The sequence below is a fragment of the Propithecus coquereli genome, unplaced genomic scaffold, assembly GCF_000956105.1.
Source record: "Propithecus coquereli isolate 6110/MARCELLA unplaced genomic scaffold, Pcoq_1.0 Scaffold164, whole genome shotgun sequence".
Lineage (NCBI taxonomy): Eukaryota > Metazoa > Chordata > Mammalia > Primates > Indriidae > Propithecus > Propithecus coquereli.
Window position 1 is genome coordinate 2,065,713 of NW_012140969.1, and position 18,888 is coordinate 2,084,600.

General features: G+C 53.6%; 1 protein-coding gene across 8 annotated transcripts in view; it reads left to right on the plus strand.

Annotated features, from left to right (window-relative positions):
• Nucleotides 1-18,888, plus strand: part of DNM2 (dynamin 2) — a 77,849-nt gene that overhangs the window by 30,541 nt on the left and 28,420 nt on the right. For all 8 annotated transcript variants that reach the window (XM_012641297.1, XM_012641290.1, XM_012641292.1 and 5 more), the window contains exons 3-7: nt 4,642-4,791; nt 6,488-6,691; nt 9,099-9,197; nt 12,688-12,848; nt 15,933-16,075. In XM_012641297.1, the coding sequence (XP_012496751.1) occupies nt 4,642-4,791; nt 6,488-6,691; nt 9,099-9,197; nt 12,688-12,848; nt 15,933-16,075 (757 nt within the window). The remainder of the gene's footprint in view (nt 1-4,641; nt 4,792-6,487; nt 6,692-9,098; nt 9,198-12,687; nt 12,849-15,932; nt 16,076-18,888) is intronic.

Consider the following 18,888-nt stretch of genomic DNA (forward strand, 5'->3'; position numbering starts at 1 on the left):
CCCCCATCTGTGGAAAAATTGTCTTCCATGAAACCAGTCCCTGGTGCCAGAAAGGTCGGGACTCTTGCCCTGAGGGCTGCCACTATGTCCTTTCTCGCCTCATAGGCAGGAAGTGGGCAGGGTAACTTATCCAGCAGCTTCCCCCAGCCAGCCTGGCCCTGGCAGGGCCCTTTCTATAACCCCAACAGACTCTGGCTACAGCCTCACGCCTGGAAGAGGAAACCAAGCTGGCGTGGATCAGGCTGGGATGCCAGCCCAGGCTGTCACCTTCCCGGTGGCAATGTGGCCTGGACTGGGAGATGCTCATGACTTAGATCAGCGAGAGCTTGAGGGCCACACACACGTGGGCAATGCCGTATGCTGCGCCCCTTGCTTGATTGGCTGGAGGTTCTGAGAAATGGATCTGGTCTGATTGTGTGGGACCCGGGGTCTCCCAGCTGTGTCTAACTTGTTCCTCCCGGGGACACCGCCAGAGCCAGGATCAGGGAAGACAGATACTGCCTCCCTGCCGTCAGCAGTTAGCCTGCTCATTCTGCTCTTTGCTGGGGTGGGATCGAGGGAGGATGGGATGATCCACTTCATTGTGGGGAAACTGAGGTGCTGGGCGTGGCTAGGGTGATGAGCCCCCTGAGCACACACTCCTCTCTCTCTTCTCATCACCCCCCCAGCTCCTGCTGTGGTGCCAGAGGGGCAGGAAGCAGGTTTTCCCTGGCAGAACCCGGGTGTTCTGAAATTCTTAGAAAATGCCAGCAGGCACGTGACCGGACTGCCTTTAGGGCCGGGAGGGCCGTCTTCTGACCGAGTTGGTCTCTGTAAGCTCCTTTACAACTGGGGGTGTCGCAGGCTGGAGGTGCCCCAGGTGCCAGCCTGGCTTGTGACTCCCTTCTCTAAGGGCCCTGCGTGGAAGGTCGGCTGTTTAGCACCATGGGGACCTGCTTCGGGGTTGGTCACAGGGGTGATGTCCTTCTAGGCATAATGCTTTGTGATACATTGTCCCATGAATCTTTATCAAGCAGCTACTGTGTACCAGGTGTGGGGAGAACAGTAAGTGACCCCAAGTCCCTGCTCTGTGGCGGCTCTGGCTTCACTAGAGGGAGACTGGCTTAGAGGGAGGACAGAACCTCTCTCTAGAAAAAGCCACAAGTGCAGACACCGAGCCTACAGTTGGGATGCGGTTGGGAAACCCTGTGGTGGGTGAGGGCGGCTGTCTCCCCCTCTTGGCAGCGCGGCTGCTAGACGAGGGCCCGGGTTATTCCTTCTTTCCTGTCTTGCACCGGGCCCTGGGCTGGGTCCCGCGGAGTCCCCAGGGCCTGATCACATGCTGGCTTGAGAGCCTCCCAGAGGGGACCCAGGCTGACCCTCTTCCCAGGGAGCAGTGCAGCTTGGCGATGGGGAGAGCTCGCTCTCTCTGCGGTGGGGGCAGAAGGTGTCACTGTCGGAATGCTTTGGTGTTGGGCCAGGGACCAGAGGAACTGGCTTTGTTATCTGTAAAAGCTGCAGCTGGGGGCAGGTAGGGAGGCAAGGGCGCAGCTTGGCAGTGGGGACTAGGACAGGCAGAACCAGTGGTGGCTCAGGGGCTTCTCCTTGGCTGCTGGGGACAAGTGGACAGGAGCTGAGCCTCGAGGCTTCTGACGTATTCTTGGAGCCAGTAGATCGTAAAAAAAAGTCATCTCCAGCATTTGAGCACGTGTAAGGCCGAGGAGCCCCTGTAATCCAGTTCTCACGTTTTTATTCTCCTTGCGCAGACATGGAGGTGTAGAGAGGGAGCCTGGCCGCTGGGCCACCCCGCCCCTGCCATGGACTTCCTGGACCCTGAGTGTCCTCGGGGCATGGGAAAAGGTCGCTGCTTCTGAGAGATGGCTCAGGCTGGGCAGGGCAGAGTGATGTGAACTCAGAAGTTGGGGAGAAGGAAATTATTTATAGAGTCTGGGGCACGTGGTGAAGATTGTGGCTTTTACTCCGGTAGAGGTGGGAGCCACGGAGGGTTCCAGGTGGAGGAGGGGGTGAGGTTTGGCATTAAGAGAGTCAGCTCCATAGAGTCTGGAAGCTTTTAAACCTCAGACTTGACTCTAGAATGCAACATTCGCTTCCAAAGTGCCAAGGATCCCAGGGAAGAAAGGCAGGCAGCTGGGGACAGGCCTGGTTGGCTCCTCGGCTTTCGTGGGCACAGATGGGTGTGGCGCTGCTGCCCACTGACCCACTAGGGAAGAAGCCATGGCTTTCCAGCACCTTCTCCGGTGGCTTATGACGGAGCCCTTGGGGCCTTCTGCCTGCTCAGTTGGTGGCAGTGCTGGCTTCTCTTCCTGTGCCAGCATTGACTCATTAAGTCCTCGTTCAGGCCCTGTTGTGATGCCCATTTTATAAATCAGTAGACGGAGACCCAGGTGTGCCCTCCGACTGCAAACTGAGCTCTTAACTGCCAATGGCAAGCTGTCAGCACACATTGGGGTCTTGGGTGCTGTAACAGGCAGGTCCTGGCCCTATCGGTTTGATCTAGAGCGACCCGGCTCCGATGAGGAAGGAGGCCAAGGTACAGGCAGGGAAGGCTACCTGGAAGAGGCAGCAGGCAGTCAGGCCCTGGAAGAGGAGGAGGAGGAGGCAGAAAAGGTGGAGCGAGGCCTTCCACACACCAGGTCTGGTGGGGCAGAGATCTGCTGGGGAGAGGGTCCATGTCCCAACTTCCCCCTGCATTCCTTGAAGGGGGTCAGTCTCTCGTGGGGGCTGAGCCTAGGACCTGGAGCTAGAAGAGAACTGAGGTTTGCTGTGGGGGGTCGGGGGCTGTTCCATTTTTAGTGGCTGCTACAGGAGGAGCAGCTGAGTGTTTCCTCTTGTCCCTGTGGAGGGCTGGAGAGTGACTGTTCTTGGGAACTGGGTCAGCTGATGGCAGGGCTAGAGTTGGCGGTGGGGATCTTGGATCCTCCAGCTGGTGTCCCTGTTTCCCCTGCACTGGGTGGCCCGAGCCTATGCTGGACACAGTCCTCGGCGATCTGAGCCCACTGAGTCCCTCTGACCCTGCAGCCAAAGTTCCATGATGTGAAGATCCTTCTTGGAGCCTCAGAAAGGCTGTCTAGCTTGAGAGCCCCTACCTGGCGCCAGAATATCTGAGTTCTGAAGCCTAGCTTCGTCACTGAACTTGAGCCATGTAACTTTACCTCTCTGGGCCCCAGTTTCCTCATCGTTGAAAGGGGGATGAAGGAGAAGCCCACCTGTTAAGGGACTTGCGGAGAACACGTGGGACTATCTATACGCAGGGCCTGGCCAGACTGAGCAAGGGCCAAATGTTGGCCGTAGTTTGTTGGGTTATGGTGACGGGATGGGCAACCTCCATGTGTAAAGAGGCTTCTTTCTGCCTCCTTCCACCTCTGGGTAGAGATTCTAGACCCAGCCAGGCTTTCTGTGTCTCAGGGTCTGTCCCCTACTTGCCTGTGCGGCAGCCAATGATACAGCTGTGCTATTCATGTCACCAGGTCTCCTCCTGGTGGACGTTGAGGCAATTTCCAGTTTTTTACTCTTAGAAGCGACACAGCAGTGCGCGCGCATCTTTGCATCTCTGCAGTGGGCCGTTCTCTGGCGTCTGCCAGCAGGACGTATTTCCCTCTGTAGCGTATCTGCAGGAGGTGTGATCTCTACCCCCGACCCCCAGCATTTTGCTATGAAAAACTTCAGCCATCTGAACAAGTCGAGGCATTGTACAGGGAACGCCTATATGCCCAGGGCTTCCGTCCCACGATGAACGTGTTTTATGTTTGCTTTCCCCCGGGTCCGTGTTAGGGGACTGGGTTTCTCTAGGTTGCTGATAGAACCCACGCCGCCTCGTTAGTTACTCACGCGTTTGCCTTCATCTCAGTCTCTGTAGGCTGTCAGACACCCCCGGGCTCGTACATCTGCTCCAGGGTCTACCCAGAAAGCATTTCATCTAGGGAGTCGTGTCTAGATGGGGGCCCCTTGGACAGAAAGGAGGGGAAGGATGGATTCCAGACGTCTGGACGGGCTTTGGTGAGGCCAGCAGGGGTGCCCCGTTCCCTATACCTTGAGAGCACGTTGCGGAAGAAGAACAAGTGAGTGGCGTAGACGTGCTCCTGGAGTCTCACTGAGCTGGAATGTGCTGGCGGCCTGTGATCCCACTAGAACCACAGCTTTCGTCTCCTGTGACCAGGACCCACCTTGCGGGAGGTCCACATCGCGACACAGGACTCGGTCGCTGCATGTGAACACCCAAGCAGAAGCCTCATCAAATGTACTTATTCTCTCTGGGTGAGGCCTCCCATATTTCCTCTTCTATTCTGTTCATCAGAACAAAACAAAACAAAAGAATAAACATTGGTCGCACCTACCCATTCATTTTTTTTTTTCCCAACTCATAATGTGTCACGAAGTGTAGTTTGCAAAACGGTGCATGAAAATGTCTGTTCCACAAGAACTGAATCCTTTGCCAGTATGAAGTTTAGTCTCTCGAAGGCCACCCTCAAATACTCGCCATGGAAATGAATCTCTTGCTCCCCGAGTTCCTAGACTGACTGGCTGACTTTTTGCTTTTTCTGCTTGCGAAAGCGTTTCTCTTAGAAGTTCACGCGTTCCCCTCCCCACGCACAGTGAGACCACTTCTCTTTCTCACCAAGAGCCTCTCTCTTCCCTTTTCAGAATATGCTGAGTTTTTGCACTGCAAATCCAAAAAGTTTACAGACTTTGATGAAGTCCGGCAGGAGATCGAAGCGGAGACCGACAGAGTCACGGGGACCAACAAGGGCATCTCCCCGATACCCATCAACCTGCGCGTCTACTCGCCACACGGTAGGCGGTGCAGGCTGGGACCTGTCCCTGACTCTGTCTGCCAGTCATGGATAGCATCTGCCCGCTTGCAAACAATATGCCACCGCTTGTTGTCCTTCAAATGCGCACAGCCGTCCTGATACGTATCTGCCACATGTGATAGGCACATAGCACCGGGAAATCTGTCTCGGCTCTAAGAAAATGCAGCATGCCGGGGAGACTGTTGGGAGTGGTGAGGACTGGGGCAGATCGCAGCCATATTCCTCCTTTTGAAATAGGGCAGCATCCACTTGGCTCAAGAGGGGGCAGGCACCAGATTTCTGCAAAATGCCTTGATTTTAAAACTCTGCATTCAAACAGCAGCCCGAGGCCCTTAGAACCTCTGGCTCAGAGGCACAGATTGCTCCGTCAGATGCCATTTGGGGAGCATCGCAACATACTCTTAACTACTCAAGGTGGATTCCTTGTGATGAGTTTTAAAATTGAGTTTTGAATAAATGATGCCTGCACAGGGCTCAGAGTTCAGAGTCCAAAAGTGCATACAGCATAAACCTATCCTGCCCCCCAGTATTGCATACATATCTCATGTTTGTCAAATGACAATGCTATGCAAGCAATTAGGAATATATACACGTATATATTGTGTATGTATTTATCACCACTTTTACTTAGATTGTAGCATAACATAAAAATTGTTTATGTCTCCTTTTTTTTTTTTTTTGAGACAGAGTCTCACTGTGTTGCCCGGGCTAGAGTGCTGTGGCATCATCCTAGCTCACAGCAACCTCAAACTCCTAGGCTCAAGCAATCCTTCTGCCTCAGCCTCCCGAGTAGTGGGAACTACAGGCATGCACCACCATGCCCAGCTAATTTTTTCTATGTACTTTTAGTTGTCCAGTTAATTTCTTTGTATTTTTAGTAGAGATGGGGTCTCGCTCTTGCTCAGGCTGGTCTCGAACTCCTGAGCTCAAACAATCCGCCCGCCTTGGCCTCCCAGAGAGCTAGGATTCCAGGTGTGAGCCACCGCGCCCGGCCTATGCCTCCTTTTTGTATGAGTACAGCTCACAATGTTTCTTATCATGGTATCCTCTGTTTCTCGTGGTTCCTTGGTTTTGGCTGAGTGGATGGGCTGCAATTTATTTAGCCATTAGATTGATTCCAGTCTGGAAATGTCCTGATTTAAAACCGTTTCACTGGCCAGGCATGATGGCTAACACCTATAATCCCAGTGACTTGGGAGGCTGAAGCAGGAGGATCGCTGGAGGCCAGGAGTTTGAGACCAGCCTGGGCAACATAGCAAGACCCCATCTCTACTAAAAAAATAGAAAAACTAGCCAGGCAGGGTGGCACACACCTGTAGTCTCAGCTACTTGGGAGGCTGAGGCAGGAGGATTGCTTGAGCCCAGGAGTTGGAGGCTGCAGTGAGCTATGATGATGCCACTGTATTATACCAGCCTGGGTGACAAAGTGAGACCTTATCTCTTAAAAACAAAAACTATTACTGGAGTGGAGTCGGTTCGGGGTGTCTATATCATGGAGTCCGAGAAAGGGGGATATAAGTTTAAAGGTGTGGTCCAGGCAGAGTGTCAGACCCCCTGCTGACGTCTGACCCGCCCCCCTCCCCGAGGTACACGGGGAAACGGCTGAACCACTGCAGGGCTGTGTGTGCTTCTCCTCCCCCGGCTCTGATGACCTTTCCCTCTGGTTTCCCTCCTAGTGTTGAACTTGACCCTCATTGACCTCCCAGGCATCACCAAGGTGCCCGTGGGGGACCAACCCGCAGACATTGAGTACCAGATCAAGGACATGATCCTGCAGTTCATCAGCCGGGAGAGCAGCCTCATCCTGGCCGTCACGCCCGCCAACATGGACTTGGCCAACTCGGACGCCCTCAAGCTAGCCAAGGAGGTCGACCCGCAAGGTAGCCACCGAGTCCTGGGGCAGCAGCTCCCTCTTCCTCTGAGCCCAAGACTTGCCCAGCCTCCTTGATTCCAAGTCACTGGCATTGTCATTTGTGCCTGGGCACTTTGGGAAAAGGCCTCCTGGGACACAGCATCTCCTGCGGAAGCCAGCAGTGCTGGAGTATGTCCCCTGGGTGATTGTTGTGTGGCAGTTGGACAGTCCTCCTCGGACACGACAGTGCCCATGTTGCAGGAGCTCGTCTAGGTGGGGGAAGAGCCCAGGCCTCCCGGAGTCCAGATCCCACTTCTAGAAGTTACTCATCCTTCCTGCGGCTTGGTGCCCCCCCCATATCAGAGCAGGAACATCAATCCCAACATGCAGAGCTGAGACAGGGGTGGGAGGTCATCTCCATAAACCACTCAGGGCTGGGCAGGTGACATCAAAGAGTGACCAGGTAGTGATGCACGTTGAGGGCTGTTGGGAAGACTGGGGACTGCGGCGTCCCTGGCCATGGGTGTTCAGAGTCAGACCTTCCAGATGGGCTTGTAGTCACTACATGTTCATTAAGCACCTGCCACGTGCTGTGTTTTGGCCTTGGGAGCCCCGGCAGGGGCCAAGAGCACCAGGCTTCCTTCCGGGGAGTTGATATCCTGGGGAGGGGAGGGCGGCGGGGACTGTGCAACAAGGATACGAGCAACTAAGAGAGCACAGCAGGGGCTGGTGAGTGCTGGGAAGAAAACAGAACCCACTGAGAGTGGTCGGGGTTGAGTGGTCAGGGACCTCTGACAGGTGAGAAAATAGGCAAAGGCCAGAATGATTAAAAGAGATAAAATCCAGGAAAATGGACAGTGGGTGCTAATGGTCTGGGGGTGATTAGAGTGTGGGGTGCGCACGACCCGGCACTGAGGCCAGTGTGGCTGCAAGAAGGGCGGGAAGGGCTGGGGCCCATCGAGCTGAGTGTGGTGGTTTGTAGTGGGGAGCTAGGGTGTGTTCTGAGAGTATTGGGGTTTTTTTAGCCACATAGAACAGAAATAGAAATCCATTTTGTTCAGTGCTCTCTGACTGTCAGGGTTCCAGAGTGGTTTGGAGGGAAATGGGGACCAGCTAGGGACTAAGTGAGTCATTGAGCCCAAACAGGCGCGGTGGCTGAGGGTCAGGCCCAGGGGTCTGTTGTCAGGGGCAGAGATGGGGTGGGGGGTGCTGACAGCCCTATTCTGCACTGCACCTCAACCTCCCCAAGGTCTTCTGGGGCGCACATTCCTGGGAGGGGCCACCCCACCTCCACGGCCTGCTCCAGGAGCCCACAGGCCCCCGGTCCACCCAACAGTTGTGGCAAGAAATGGGATGTGACTGCGACAAAGACTTCAGAGACTTGAGGCTTGGCCAGGCGGTGACAACATGGGAATCCGTTTGTGAGCTCAATGCTGGCCTTATTCTTTAGAAACAATTTTGTTCTCTACCTTCAAAAGTATTCATATTACTACCCAAAAAGTATTCATGATCAGTACCCAAACTTAAAAAGTTGCCGATGGAAAATATAGAACCCAAAAAGTGACAGGTCCCTCCCCCTGTGGAGATATTGGTGGCCACACTTGGTAAATGTTCTTACATACAAACTCACATTTTTAAAAAGTGGAGTGATCTTTCCTTATTTTACTGTTTGTGTGTATGTGTCCCTGTCTTACACCACAGTGACAATGTCGGTCGTCCCCTGTGAGGCCTGTGTTGCCATCCATAGGACGGGCCATTGTTGACTTGGCCATTCCTTTGTTCCTGGCCATTTGGGTTGTTTCTGGCCTTCCGTGAGCAATGCTGTGATGCGATTATACATTTGCCTTAGAGTTGGTGGCCCTGGGACCCCTCCCCAGTCACATCCCTCTACTGCACTCTCAGTGCAGACTATGAGCTGGTAGGGTCCCAGGGAGGGCATGGCCGTCGCCCAAGTTGGTACCCACCACTTGGAAAGAGAGAGAGTTGGGTGGGGTGGTTTCCAGAGTGGAATCTCAGCCATTCGGGTGAGCGGTAGCCCTGGAAACAGTCGCTTCCGGTTCAGATGTGGTATTGGGACTTCGCTCCAACTCGGAGTACAGCATCCAAACTGACCCCGGGTTCGTGTTTCCACAAGGTTGCTCCTGACAGTGTCAGATGTTGCTGCTGTAATAAAAATGACGATGGTGGCCAATGTTTATTACCGAGCATTTGCCACGGCCAAGTTCATCCTCCTGGACAACCCTGTGATATCGGGGCTGTCACTGTCTTCCTTTGACATGTGGGAATTCGGGGGCCAGGCAGGTGACGTTGTGGCTTGGCCTAACTTGCACGGCCTGGAAGTGGTGGGGCCGGTTGGACCCTGGCTGGCCTGGAGCCACCAGCTCATGCTCTTTGCTCATGGCGCCCTCTGACCTCTGACCTCTGGGCTCTTTCAGGCCTGCGGACCATCGGCGTCATTACCAAGCTCGACCTGATGGACGAAGGCACCGATGCCAGGGACATCCTGGAGAACAAACTGCTCCCCTTGAGAAGAGGTGTGGCTTGGTGGGGGCCGGGGGGTAACAGGGTGCTAGGCAGGGCAGGAAGGACGGGCTGGGGTCCAGCAGCATGTCGTCGTCCTCGCTGCGACCTTGCAGATGCCGGAAGGTGCGCACAGGTATGGTCACCACCACCTGTTTCCCAGCTGCCCAGCTGTGACTGCTTCTACTTGTCATAGTAAACCCTCCTCCCTGTTTTTCCCTTGTAACGTGTGCATCTTTTTTTTCTGATTTTTCTACGCTTGTTTTGCAAGTGCACCTGCCTGTTTCTGGAACAACAGAAAACACGTGTGAGAAAGAGGAACCTAAACTCAACCCGCAGCCCTGCTTCCCCCACTAGCTGCTAGTTAATCCTTCGCGGCTGCCCTTCCAGAAAGCTCCCTGGGCGTTGTAACGTTTAGTAGTATTTTTATTACTTCCTATTAGGAACATTCACAAACTTTTCCCAAAAGTAAAGAGAATAGAGGCAAGAGCCCTGCTGCCCTGGTCCCCAGCTTCAGTGGTTATTAACACGCAGCCAATATGGAAGCCCCCAAATATCATTACCTACGATTTCTTCCTGGGGGATTTTAAAGCAAACCCTGGGCGTTGTGTCATTTTACGCATAATTGCCTTCATTTCTTTTGACACAGTTCTCCTTCCTGTTCCCTTTGTTTTTTCTGTACCATTTATGGACGGAGGAAACCGGATCACGTCCCACCTTTGGCATTTGGCCAACTGTCATTCCCTGTAAACTGGTAATTAGATCTAGACAGAGGCCTGATTAGGTTTCGGTTCAGGTTTCCTCATAGGCATAATCTAAGTGTTTTTATTTAGTTTATTTTAACAATATTTAAAATACTTAATTTTTTCAGAGCAGCAGTTTCAGGTTCGAGGCCACGCTGAAAGGAAGGTGCAGAGATTTCCCGAAAGCTTCTTACCCCCACGAAGGCACAGCCTCCCCCTCCATCAACATCCCCCACTGGAGAGTGGGACATTTTTTTATAATCGATGAGCCTATATCGACCCACCGTCATGCCCCAGAGGTCCACGGTTTACATGATGGTTCACTCATGGTGTTATAAATATTTTATTTTCAAACCATGAGACTAGCAAGCATTTATTGAGCGTCTATTATGTACCAGGCAGTGTTCTACGCTCTTGATGGGTAAGAGCTCATTTCATCCTGATGACAATCCAATGAGCCGGCTCTGTTCTTATCCCCATTTTATGGATGAAGAAACCGAGGCACAAAGAAGCCAAATCCCTTAGCCCAGCTCTCAGAACTAGCAAGTGACAAGACTGGGTTGAGCCCCAGCCCCCCAGGGCCATGCTGCTTTGCGACTTGCTATTTCATTTCAGGTAAATATTTCCAAGGCAGGTAAATACTCCTCAAGATGATTTCATAAAGTCCCACGGAATTCCGTAGACGAGGGTGCATCGGCCATCACTCCATCCCCGTGGCTTGGATGCTAAGGCTGGGTTCTGGTTTTCACTGGAATGTAGTATTGAGTATCCATCTAGGGTTTTATTTGTTTTTTTTTTTTTTAAGCCACTCATGTCAGCTGTGGGCACCTTCAGGGTGTGGCAGTGTGATTTAGGCATTTTTTTTAACACCTGGAAGTTTCCACCTCCCTGTCTGGGATTGGCAGAGGGAAAACATTCGGACCTTGGTGGCCACCTTCCTCCAGCACTGCTGAGATACTGAGTGGGGACGTGACCCTGGATGACAGGGGAGCACGGTTGGGGCAAAATGCAAAATCTATTCTGCTGCAAAGATCGAGGCTGAGTATTGCATCCGAGCCTGGCCGAGGTTTAGGGACGATGGGTTAGTGCTGAAGAGGAAGCAGACCCCGCCTGGCCCCGCACCCTCCACCAGCCCCCCTGACCCCAGGCTCCCCCAAACACTCTTGGGCCTCCACCTTACCCCCGAGGGGGCTTGGGGCCTGCGGGTGTCAGCTGGGCTGAGACTCTGATGGCGTGGACCTCCTCTCCTTCCCCTCTCCTGACTCACTGATGTCCACACTTCTTCGCTGCCTTCCTTTCTGTTTGCGTGAATGAAGGCCCTTCCTGTCTCTGAGTGCTCGTGGGCTCTCTCCCATCTTGTGACCTCAGGCCTCACAGAGTCCCTAGCCCGGCTTGCAAAGGACTCAGAGCTCTTGCTTCTTTAAAGGAGCTAAACCAAGCCAGCCGCCTCTCCGTGGCCCCTGCCATTTCCTCCGCACGCTGTCACCCAGATGCTAGTGAGTTCGGCTTCACTCCAGTCTGGGGGCAGATCTTGTTTCTCCTGCTGTGACCTCACTTGGGCATGCCTTGGTGCCCTCACCTGCAAAATGGACATAATGACAGATCTGGAGAAGACAAAAAGCAGTCACATGTGTACCAGACCCTCAGGGGTAAATGGCACATGGCTCTGCCCTTCTTCCCTGAAGAAACAAGTATAGCCCCCACCCACTGCTAAGACAATGGAGTATAAACATACATGTTTTCTGCTGCAGGCCTTTTGCTACGTATCTCCAATCTACCTTTCCAATGGAGGTCTCGCTACATTGCCCAGGTTGGCCTAGAACTCCTGGGCTCAAGCGATCCCTCTGCCCCAGCCTCCCGAGTCCTCGGGACTTGAGGTGCCTGGCTCTCTGTTCTGGCTTTTTGAATGCCATCCCCCTACCTTTCTCTTCTGCCAGTTTCTTTCTGTTCAAATATGGAGCATCTTTGCTTTGAACTCGTGTTTTTATTCGAAAAATAGTTTTTCGCTGTTTAAAAATTCAAAAACATACTGAAAGCCTTAAGTTGACGAGACTGACTCTAACCTCCCTTCCCTCTGTCCCTCTTCTCGTATTGTCACCGTTCACTGCTGCTTGTGTTTCATTCTAGAAAACTTTAACACAAATACAACTTTTTTTTTTAAATCGCTCATGTTTTCTTCAAGTTCCTTTCTAATTTCATGTTTTATGTGTGAATCTCTGATCCTTTGAGAATTAATTCATTCTGGTAGGCTTCCAACTTTGATTCTTTGCCAACAATATTCATTCAACCGCCTTTCCTCCCACTGGTATCGAAGTGTTAACTGTCAGTCCCTACCTCCATCTGGGTGTATTTGTGGACTTTCTGTTCTGTTCCATTCGGCTCTCTGGGCATGAACGCCCTGATATCCCCAGCTGTTTAAAATATACTAGCTTTATAGTAGGTTGTAATGTTTGGCAAGATCACCTGTGCCCCCTTGGGCTTGTTTTTGAGATTTTTCTCTTACCTGTCTTTGAAGCTCTGCTTGTGGACTTCATTTTTCCCAAAGATCTTTCCTATCACAGAGACTAGATGTGGTCTCTCCTTCCTCTGAGCACTTGTGTAGCTTTTCAGGGCTGCCTTCTGCCGCGTTGGCATCTGTTGTGTTGTTTCAAAATAACGCGTTACGGCCCCATCTCTGCGTGACTCGTGGGACAGGGTCCATCTCTATACCTGAACTGTACACCTGGCATTGCCCCTGTCCTGACTTGTTCTCCCCCCGCAGGGTACATTGGTGTGGTGAACCGCAGCCAGAAGGACATTGAGGGCAAGAAGGACATCCGTGCGGCACTGGCAGCCGAGAGGAAGTTCTTCCTCTCCCACCCGGCCTACCGGCACATGGCCGACCGCATGGGCACGCCACACCTCCAGAAGACCCTCAATCAGGTATGGCAAGAGTTTGGGGCCGCCGTGTGCAGTGGTGCAGGCTGCGCAGTGTACAACAGCTATGATCCAAACTGGCCCTGGCCTCAGGCTAGAACAGCACTTGTTTTAGCAGAATGGGTTCGGTCCACATTTATTTCTGCTGTAATAAATGCATTTGCTTCAGGAGCTGGTGAAGGCTGGATGTTCAGTAAGTTGATGCTGCTTTTTGGTTTTGGTTTTTTTTTAGAGACAGGGTCTCACTCTGTTGTCCAGGCTAGAGTCTAGAGTGAAGTGGTGCAATCATAATTTACTGCAGCCTCAAACTCCTGAGCACAAGTGATTCTCCTGCCTCACATTTCTGAGTAGCTGGGACAACAGGCACCTGCCACCATACCCAGCTAATTTTTCCTTTTTCTTTTTTTTTTTGTTTTTTGAGACAGGGTGCTTCTCTGTTGCCTGGGCTAAACTGTGCAGTGTCGTCATCATAGCTCACTACAACCTCAAATTCCTGGGCTCGAGTGATCCTCCTGCCTCAGCTTCCCAAGTAGCTGGTACTACAGGCACACGCCACCACACCTAGCTAATTTTTCTATTTTTAGTAGAGACGGTGCTTCCCTATGTTGCTCAGGTTGGTCTTGAACTCCTAGCCTCAAATAATCCTCCTGCCTTGGCCTTCCAAAGTGCTAGGATTACATGTGTGAGCCACCATGCCTGGCCAGTTTTTCCTTATTTTTTTTAGAGATCAGGTCTTGCTATGTTGTCTAGGTTGGTCTCAAACTCCTGGCCTCATGCGATCCTCCCATCTTAGCCTCCCAAGATGCCGGGATTACAGGCATGAGCCACCCCGCCCAGCCTATTACTATGATTTTAATTACCATTGTAATTACTTAGTCATACACCGAGAAGCTTGCATACACTTCCTGGAGTTGGTGACCTGGGTTAAGAACATCCGGATTGAACCAATGTGGGCACACCAGACGGTGGCGAGGTGGGAGGACCCTGGAAGCTGACCCTGGAGGGTCCAAAGCCCAGCCCGACCTCTGAGCCTTTCAAGCCTCCCTCTCCTCGTCCATCAATCAAGAATCGTCGCTCTCTCTGTCCCCTAAGGCTAGTGCCTTCTCAGTGCCCAGCACATGCGCTGTGTGCAATACCACAGTATCCAACACCAACAGTGCGGGTCCTTAAGTGTTCGCTATCGTTTTTTTTTTAATAGGTAATATGTTCATAGGGTGCATAAACTAAACCAGTATTAGGTACGCAAGGATGCACCCCGTATCCTCCCCTCACACTTACCCGCAGGCACCACTGTCCTTATCCCTCCTGCGAGATAGTTCTCCCTTTCTTACCATAAATGAAGACGTAGTCATGGACCCCTCCACCTCGGGCTTTTTTCTGCTCAGCGGTATCTCGAGAAGCTCCATCCTCGCAGCAGAGGGTCCTTCCTCACTCTCTTCTGCAGCTGCACAGCAGTCCCTGAACACGTGGGCCCTGGTCTGCGTAACCTGCCTCTTTCGCAGGGCCACTGGGAAGGTTCCCAGTCGTCCTAGTTAACAGCATCGTTTTGCGCATGTGCAGGTTTCTCTGTGGGGCCAGATCCCCACTGTGGGATCAGGTAGTGACGCCCTAATAGGCGGTGCCTGTCCTTGGCCGCCATCCTGCTTTGCCCAGCCAGCGTTGCCCTTCCATGGGGCAGTAGCAGGGGTAAGATGTTCCCCTTCGCTGCTTTCTGGCGGCTTTGGGGATGGCAGGACGGCCTCGGTGACAATCCTAGAGTCATTCCTTCATGCACGGGCTGGGGAGACAGTAGCAACGTCAGAGCAGGGCCCTGTCCTCGTGGAAGGCGTATTTCTAATGGGACGGTGGACGTGAAAGAGGCCACCGGATACGAGCACAGTCAGTGTTCGCCAGAGGCGGGGCCGGTGAAGACAGCTGGCGTAGAGCAGGCGCCACCCAGAGGAGCCGGCCCAGGAGAGTGAAGAGGGAAGTCAGCGTCCCCGGGAGGGGCCCCCCAGGAGAGGAAGCTGGGGCTGTGGGGCAGAGGGCAGGAAGGGGAGGAAGGGAAGTCAAACTCGCCTGGCGGTGGCGGGGGCCTCCTCTGAGAGGCAACAGGCAGGCAGCCCAAGTGGCATGTTGGGAACCTCGCGGGGCTCAGCCCCTTCAAACCAGGGCATGTCCTGGGCCTGCCGTGGTCCTCACATGCTGACACCTGCCGCTCCCACAAAGGGGGTGCCTGGGCCTTGGGGACAGGGACACCAAGCGCGCAGGACTTTGGGTGGCCCCACCAGCTCCATGCCACAGATGTGAGGCTCCTTTAGGCCTCTTCTCTAGCTCAATGGACACCTTGTAAATGCTTTTCTGTTGTAGGACAGATGGCGGCAAAACTCTCTTTTTCACTTTTCAAATATCAGCTGATTTTATGGCTTTTTTTTCCTCATTCATTTTTCCCCTCTTTGCTGTAATAGTGCGAAAATCGCGATCGAGCCAACTCTAGTGAGTGTCCCGTTTCCTCCTTTTCCATGACAGGTACTGCCTTCTCCAGAGGTGCCAGTGTCACCACTTCCTGGGCTTTCTGCTAATGATACTCAAGTCCTGAGAGGTGGACATGTCTATATGGCCCTCCTGCCCCCACATCTCCCTCCATCCTTCCTCCCTTCCTGCTTCCTTCCTTCCTTCCTGTCTCCTTTCCTCCTTCCTTCCTTCCCTGTTCTTTTTCAACCTTCCTTATTTCCCTGCTTTCTTCATTGTCCCACCCTCAGCAGTAACGTCTTCCCCTCTGTCCCACGTGGAGTTCCTTCTCTAACAGCGTATCTTGAGGATCGTTCCCTGTCCTTTATGCCGGACACCCTGATCGCTGTGCCCAGCCCCTCGTGCCATTTGCAGCATCTCGGTCCCGAGGGCAGCACCATGCCGGCGCCCTGCTGCCTCTCCTTGCCCCGGGTTCAAGTGTATCTGTAGCTGGATGTTTGCATCACTTTCTCCCGGGGTTGTGGGTGTGCTGGGCTCAGGCTGGCATCGTGGCATCTGTGCTCGGCAGGGTGAGCGGGCCTGGCCCTTCGTGGCCTGCTGCCCCTGCGCCCCCTCTGATCTCTGGCCTCTCTCCTGCAGCAACTGACCAACCACATCCGGGAGTCGCTGCCGGCCCTACGCAGCAAGCTGCAGAGCCAGCTGCTGTCCCTGGAGAAGGAGGTGGAGGAGTACAAGAACTTCCGGCCTGATGACCCCACGCGCAAAACCAAAGCCCTGCTACAGTATGTACCCCCCGCCTCCCCCTCCCCCTCCCCAGCCTGGTTTCCTGGCCTCCTCCTGGCTTCCACCCAACCACTGGGTCCCCTAGGCTGGGCGCCAGTTGTCACTCACCCATTCATTTATTCAGCATTTATTCAGCAAACATTTGTCATGAGCCTTCTGCAGACCAGGCCTTGTGCTAAGCAGACGGTCGCTGCAGTGGACAGGGCCCATACTTGCCCCCCAGGGTGCTGAGAAAGTGGGTAGGGGACAAATGGGACAGGACATAAGTATGGAAATGTGTAGCGTGTTCAGTGGCTAAATTACTAATAGGAAGGGGCTTGACCGGGCTACGGTGGCAGGGTTAGGGAAGCCTCCCTGGGAAGGTGCGAGTCAGGGAGGGAGCCACGCAGAGTCCTGCAGGATGAGGCCCAGCGAGTGCAAAGGCCCTGGGGCAGGACTGTGGTGCTAGAGTGGAGTGAGTGCCGGGAAGAGTTAGGGAGGTGACAGGGCAGGTCGAGCAGGACCTTGTGGGTGCAGGGAGGGTGTTGGCCTTTGCTCTGATGGAGGTGGGAGCTGTGGAAGGGTCTGAGCAGAGGAAGCGGGTCCGGACTGACCCAGGTGCTCAGAAGCTCCTCTGGCCGTTATGGGAGAACAGACATGGGAGAGGTGGTGGGAGCCACAGCCTGGGTTAGGTTCTTCTCCTGCTTGGTCCCTTGGAATCCCCACCATGACCGTGGTGTGACCCAGCCGCCCAGCTGTGAGGTGGCGGAGCAGGTGCCGCCCTCAGTCCAAGGCCTCACTCACGCCCCTCCTGGTTTCTGGCCTGCAAGGGACCCCAGGACACTAGATTGGCCAGGCCACAGCAGGGTGCCCAGGGTCCCGGGGCAGCGCATATGACAGATGGCAGCCTGCGTGAGATTCTTCTACGGGCACTGCCCCCTCTGGCCATCGCAGCCCTCTTTGTCACGCAGCAGTGCATGCTGATGGGCTCAGGGGTGAGAATGCCTTTATGCCCAGGCAACCTCAAGTGCATTACAGAAAGCTTGCTGCAGGGCAGATGCTGGCCCTTTGCAGGGGCGTGGGGTCTGGCAACTAGAAAGAAGTCTTTGCTGTGTAGGCCGAGGCCTGAGGATGAACTCAGACCTGCTGGGTGACCATGGGTAGGTGACCACACCTCTCTGGGCCTTACTTTCTGCACCCATGAAATGAGGGCGCCAATAGCTGTCACATGACATAGCCATTGGGAAAACCCAGAATAAAACTGCTGCTTGTGAAGTCCTAGGCGGGACCAGGCCAGGGAATGGCCTCCAAAAATGGTCCTCACCTCCGGGGCATAGGACGTTATGTAGCCAGCGCCATTCAGGGCACTGTCTAGGTAGTTTTGACATCACAGTGGAGACAGACTGCTGTCATCTGCCACTCCTGGTAAGGGCTGGGCCTTCCTGCTTTAGAGTTGGTTTTTTATGTTGTTGTTTTGAGACAGAGTCTCGCTCTGTTACCCAGGCTAAAGTACAGTGGCATCATCATAGCTCACTGCAGCCTTGAACTCCCTGAGCTCAAGGGATCCTCCTGCCCCAGCCCCCCAGAGTGCTGGGATTACAGGCCTGAACCACCACTCCTGGCCCCAGAGTTTTGTTTTGTTTTGTTTTTTAGTAGAGACAGGGTCTCTCTCTTGAACTCTTGGGCTCAAGCAATCCTCCCGCATCAGCCTCCACAGTAACTGGGACCGCAGGCTCACACTACTATGCCCAAGTGATTTTTAAAATTTTTTGTTACCTGCAAACTCCATCCTATGAATAACACCCAGGTCATTTAAAGGACCCCGGCAGAATCCTTCCCTAGGCAGACCGGGACATTTTTCAGACTAGCTCTTCTCTCTTGGCTTTTTGCTTTGTGCCTTGGGACTCTCTGGTTCTAGAACGTGGAGCAGGGACCCATGTTCCCTAGGCGTGCAGTTGTGGGCCTACCCTCAACGACCACTTGTCTGTAATGGCCGAGAGTCATTCATAGATTTCTTCCCTGCCCTGTGGATGGGTGTGTGAGTTTGCTGAGGCTGCCGTGACAATGTTCCGCAGACTGGGTGGCTTAAACAACATCATAAATGTGTTGTCTCCCTGGTCTGGAAGCTGAAACTCCAACGCGGAGGTGTTGGCAGGGTTGGTTCCTTCTGAGAGCTGCTGATCATTGGTGTTCCCAGCCTCTGCGTTCATCGTCCCATGGTGTTCTCTCTTGGGTGTGTCTGAATTGCCCCATTTTACGAGGACATCATTCGTGTTGGCTTAAGGACCCGCCCTACTCCAGTGTGACCTCCTCTTGACTAATTACATCTACGATGACCTTGTTTCCAAGTAAGGTCACATTCTGAGGTACTGCGGGCTAGGACGTCAACCTGAACTGTGGGGACACCACTGAACTTGTAACAATTGTCTAGAATACTCTGTGAGTGCAGCTTAGGCCGGGCCACAAGGGCCACCCCGGAGACTGGCGCACACACGTTTCATTTGTCATTTCCTCGGCCCTGCGGCTGTCGGCAAGTGGCCACAGTCTCTGTCCTTGTCCAAACCACTACTCTGTCTATGATCTGTCATTTGCTTAGTGCTGTGCCTGCGACAACCTTGGCCCTGGTGTGGCTCACGATTCAAGGTCCCGGTTCCAGGTGTGGCATGAACACTGGCCTTGGTGTGTCTCCTGGACATGAAGAGCTGGACTGTTCTCTGCCAAGAACTGCAGCCCAGAAGCTGCAGGCCCAGCTGGGGGCAGATCCCCTTTGCAGGAGCTCCCTGCTATGAAAAGCGCCCCAGAATTTAGAAAATCATCTGAGTTCTTTACTGTT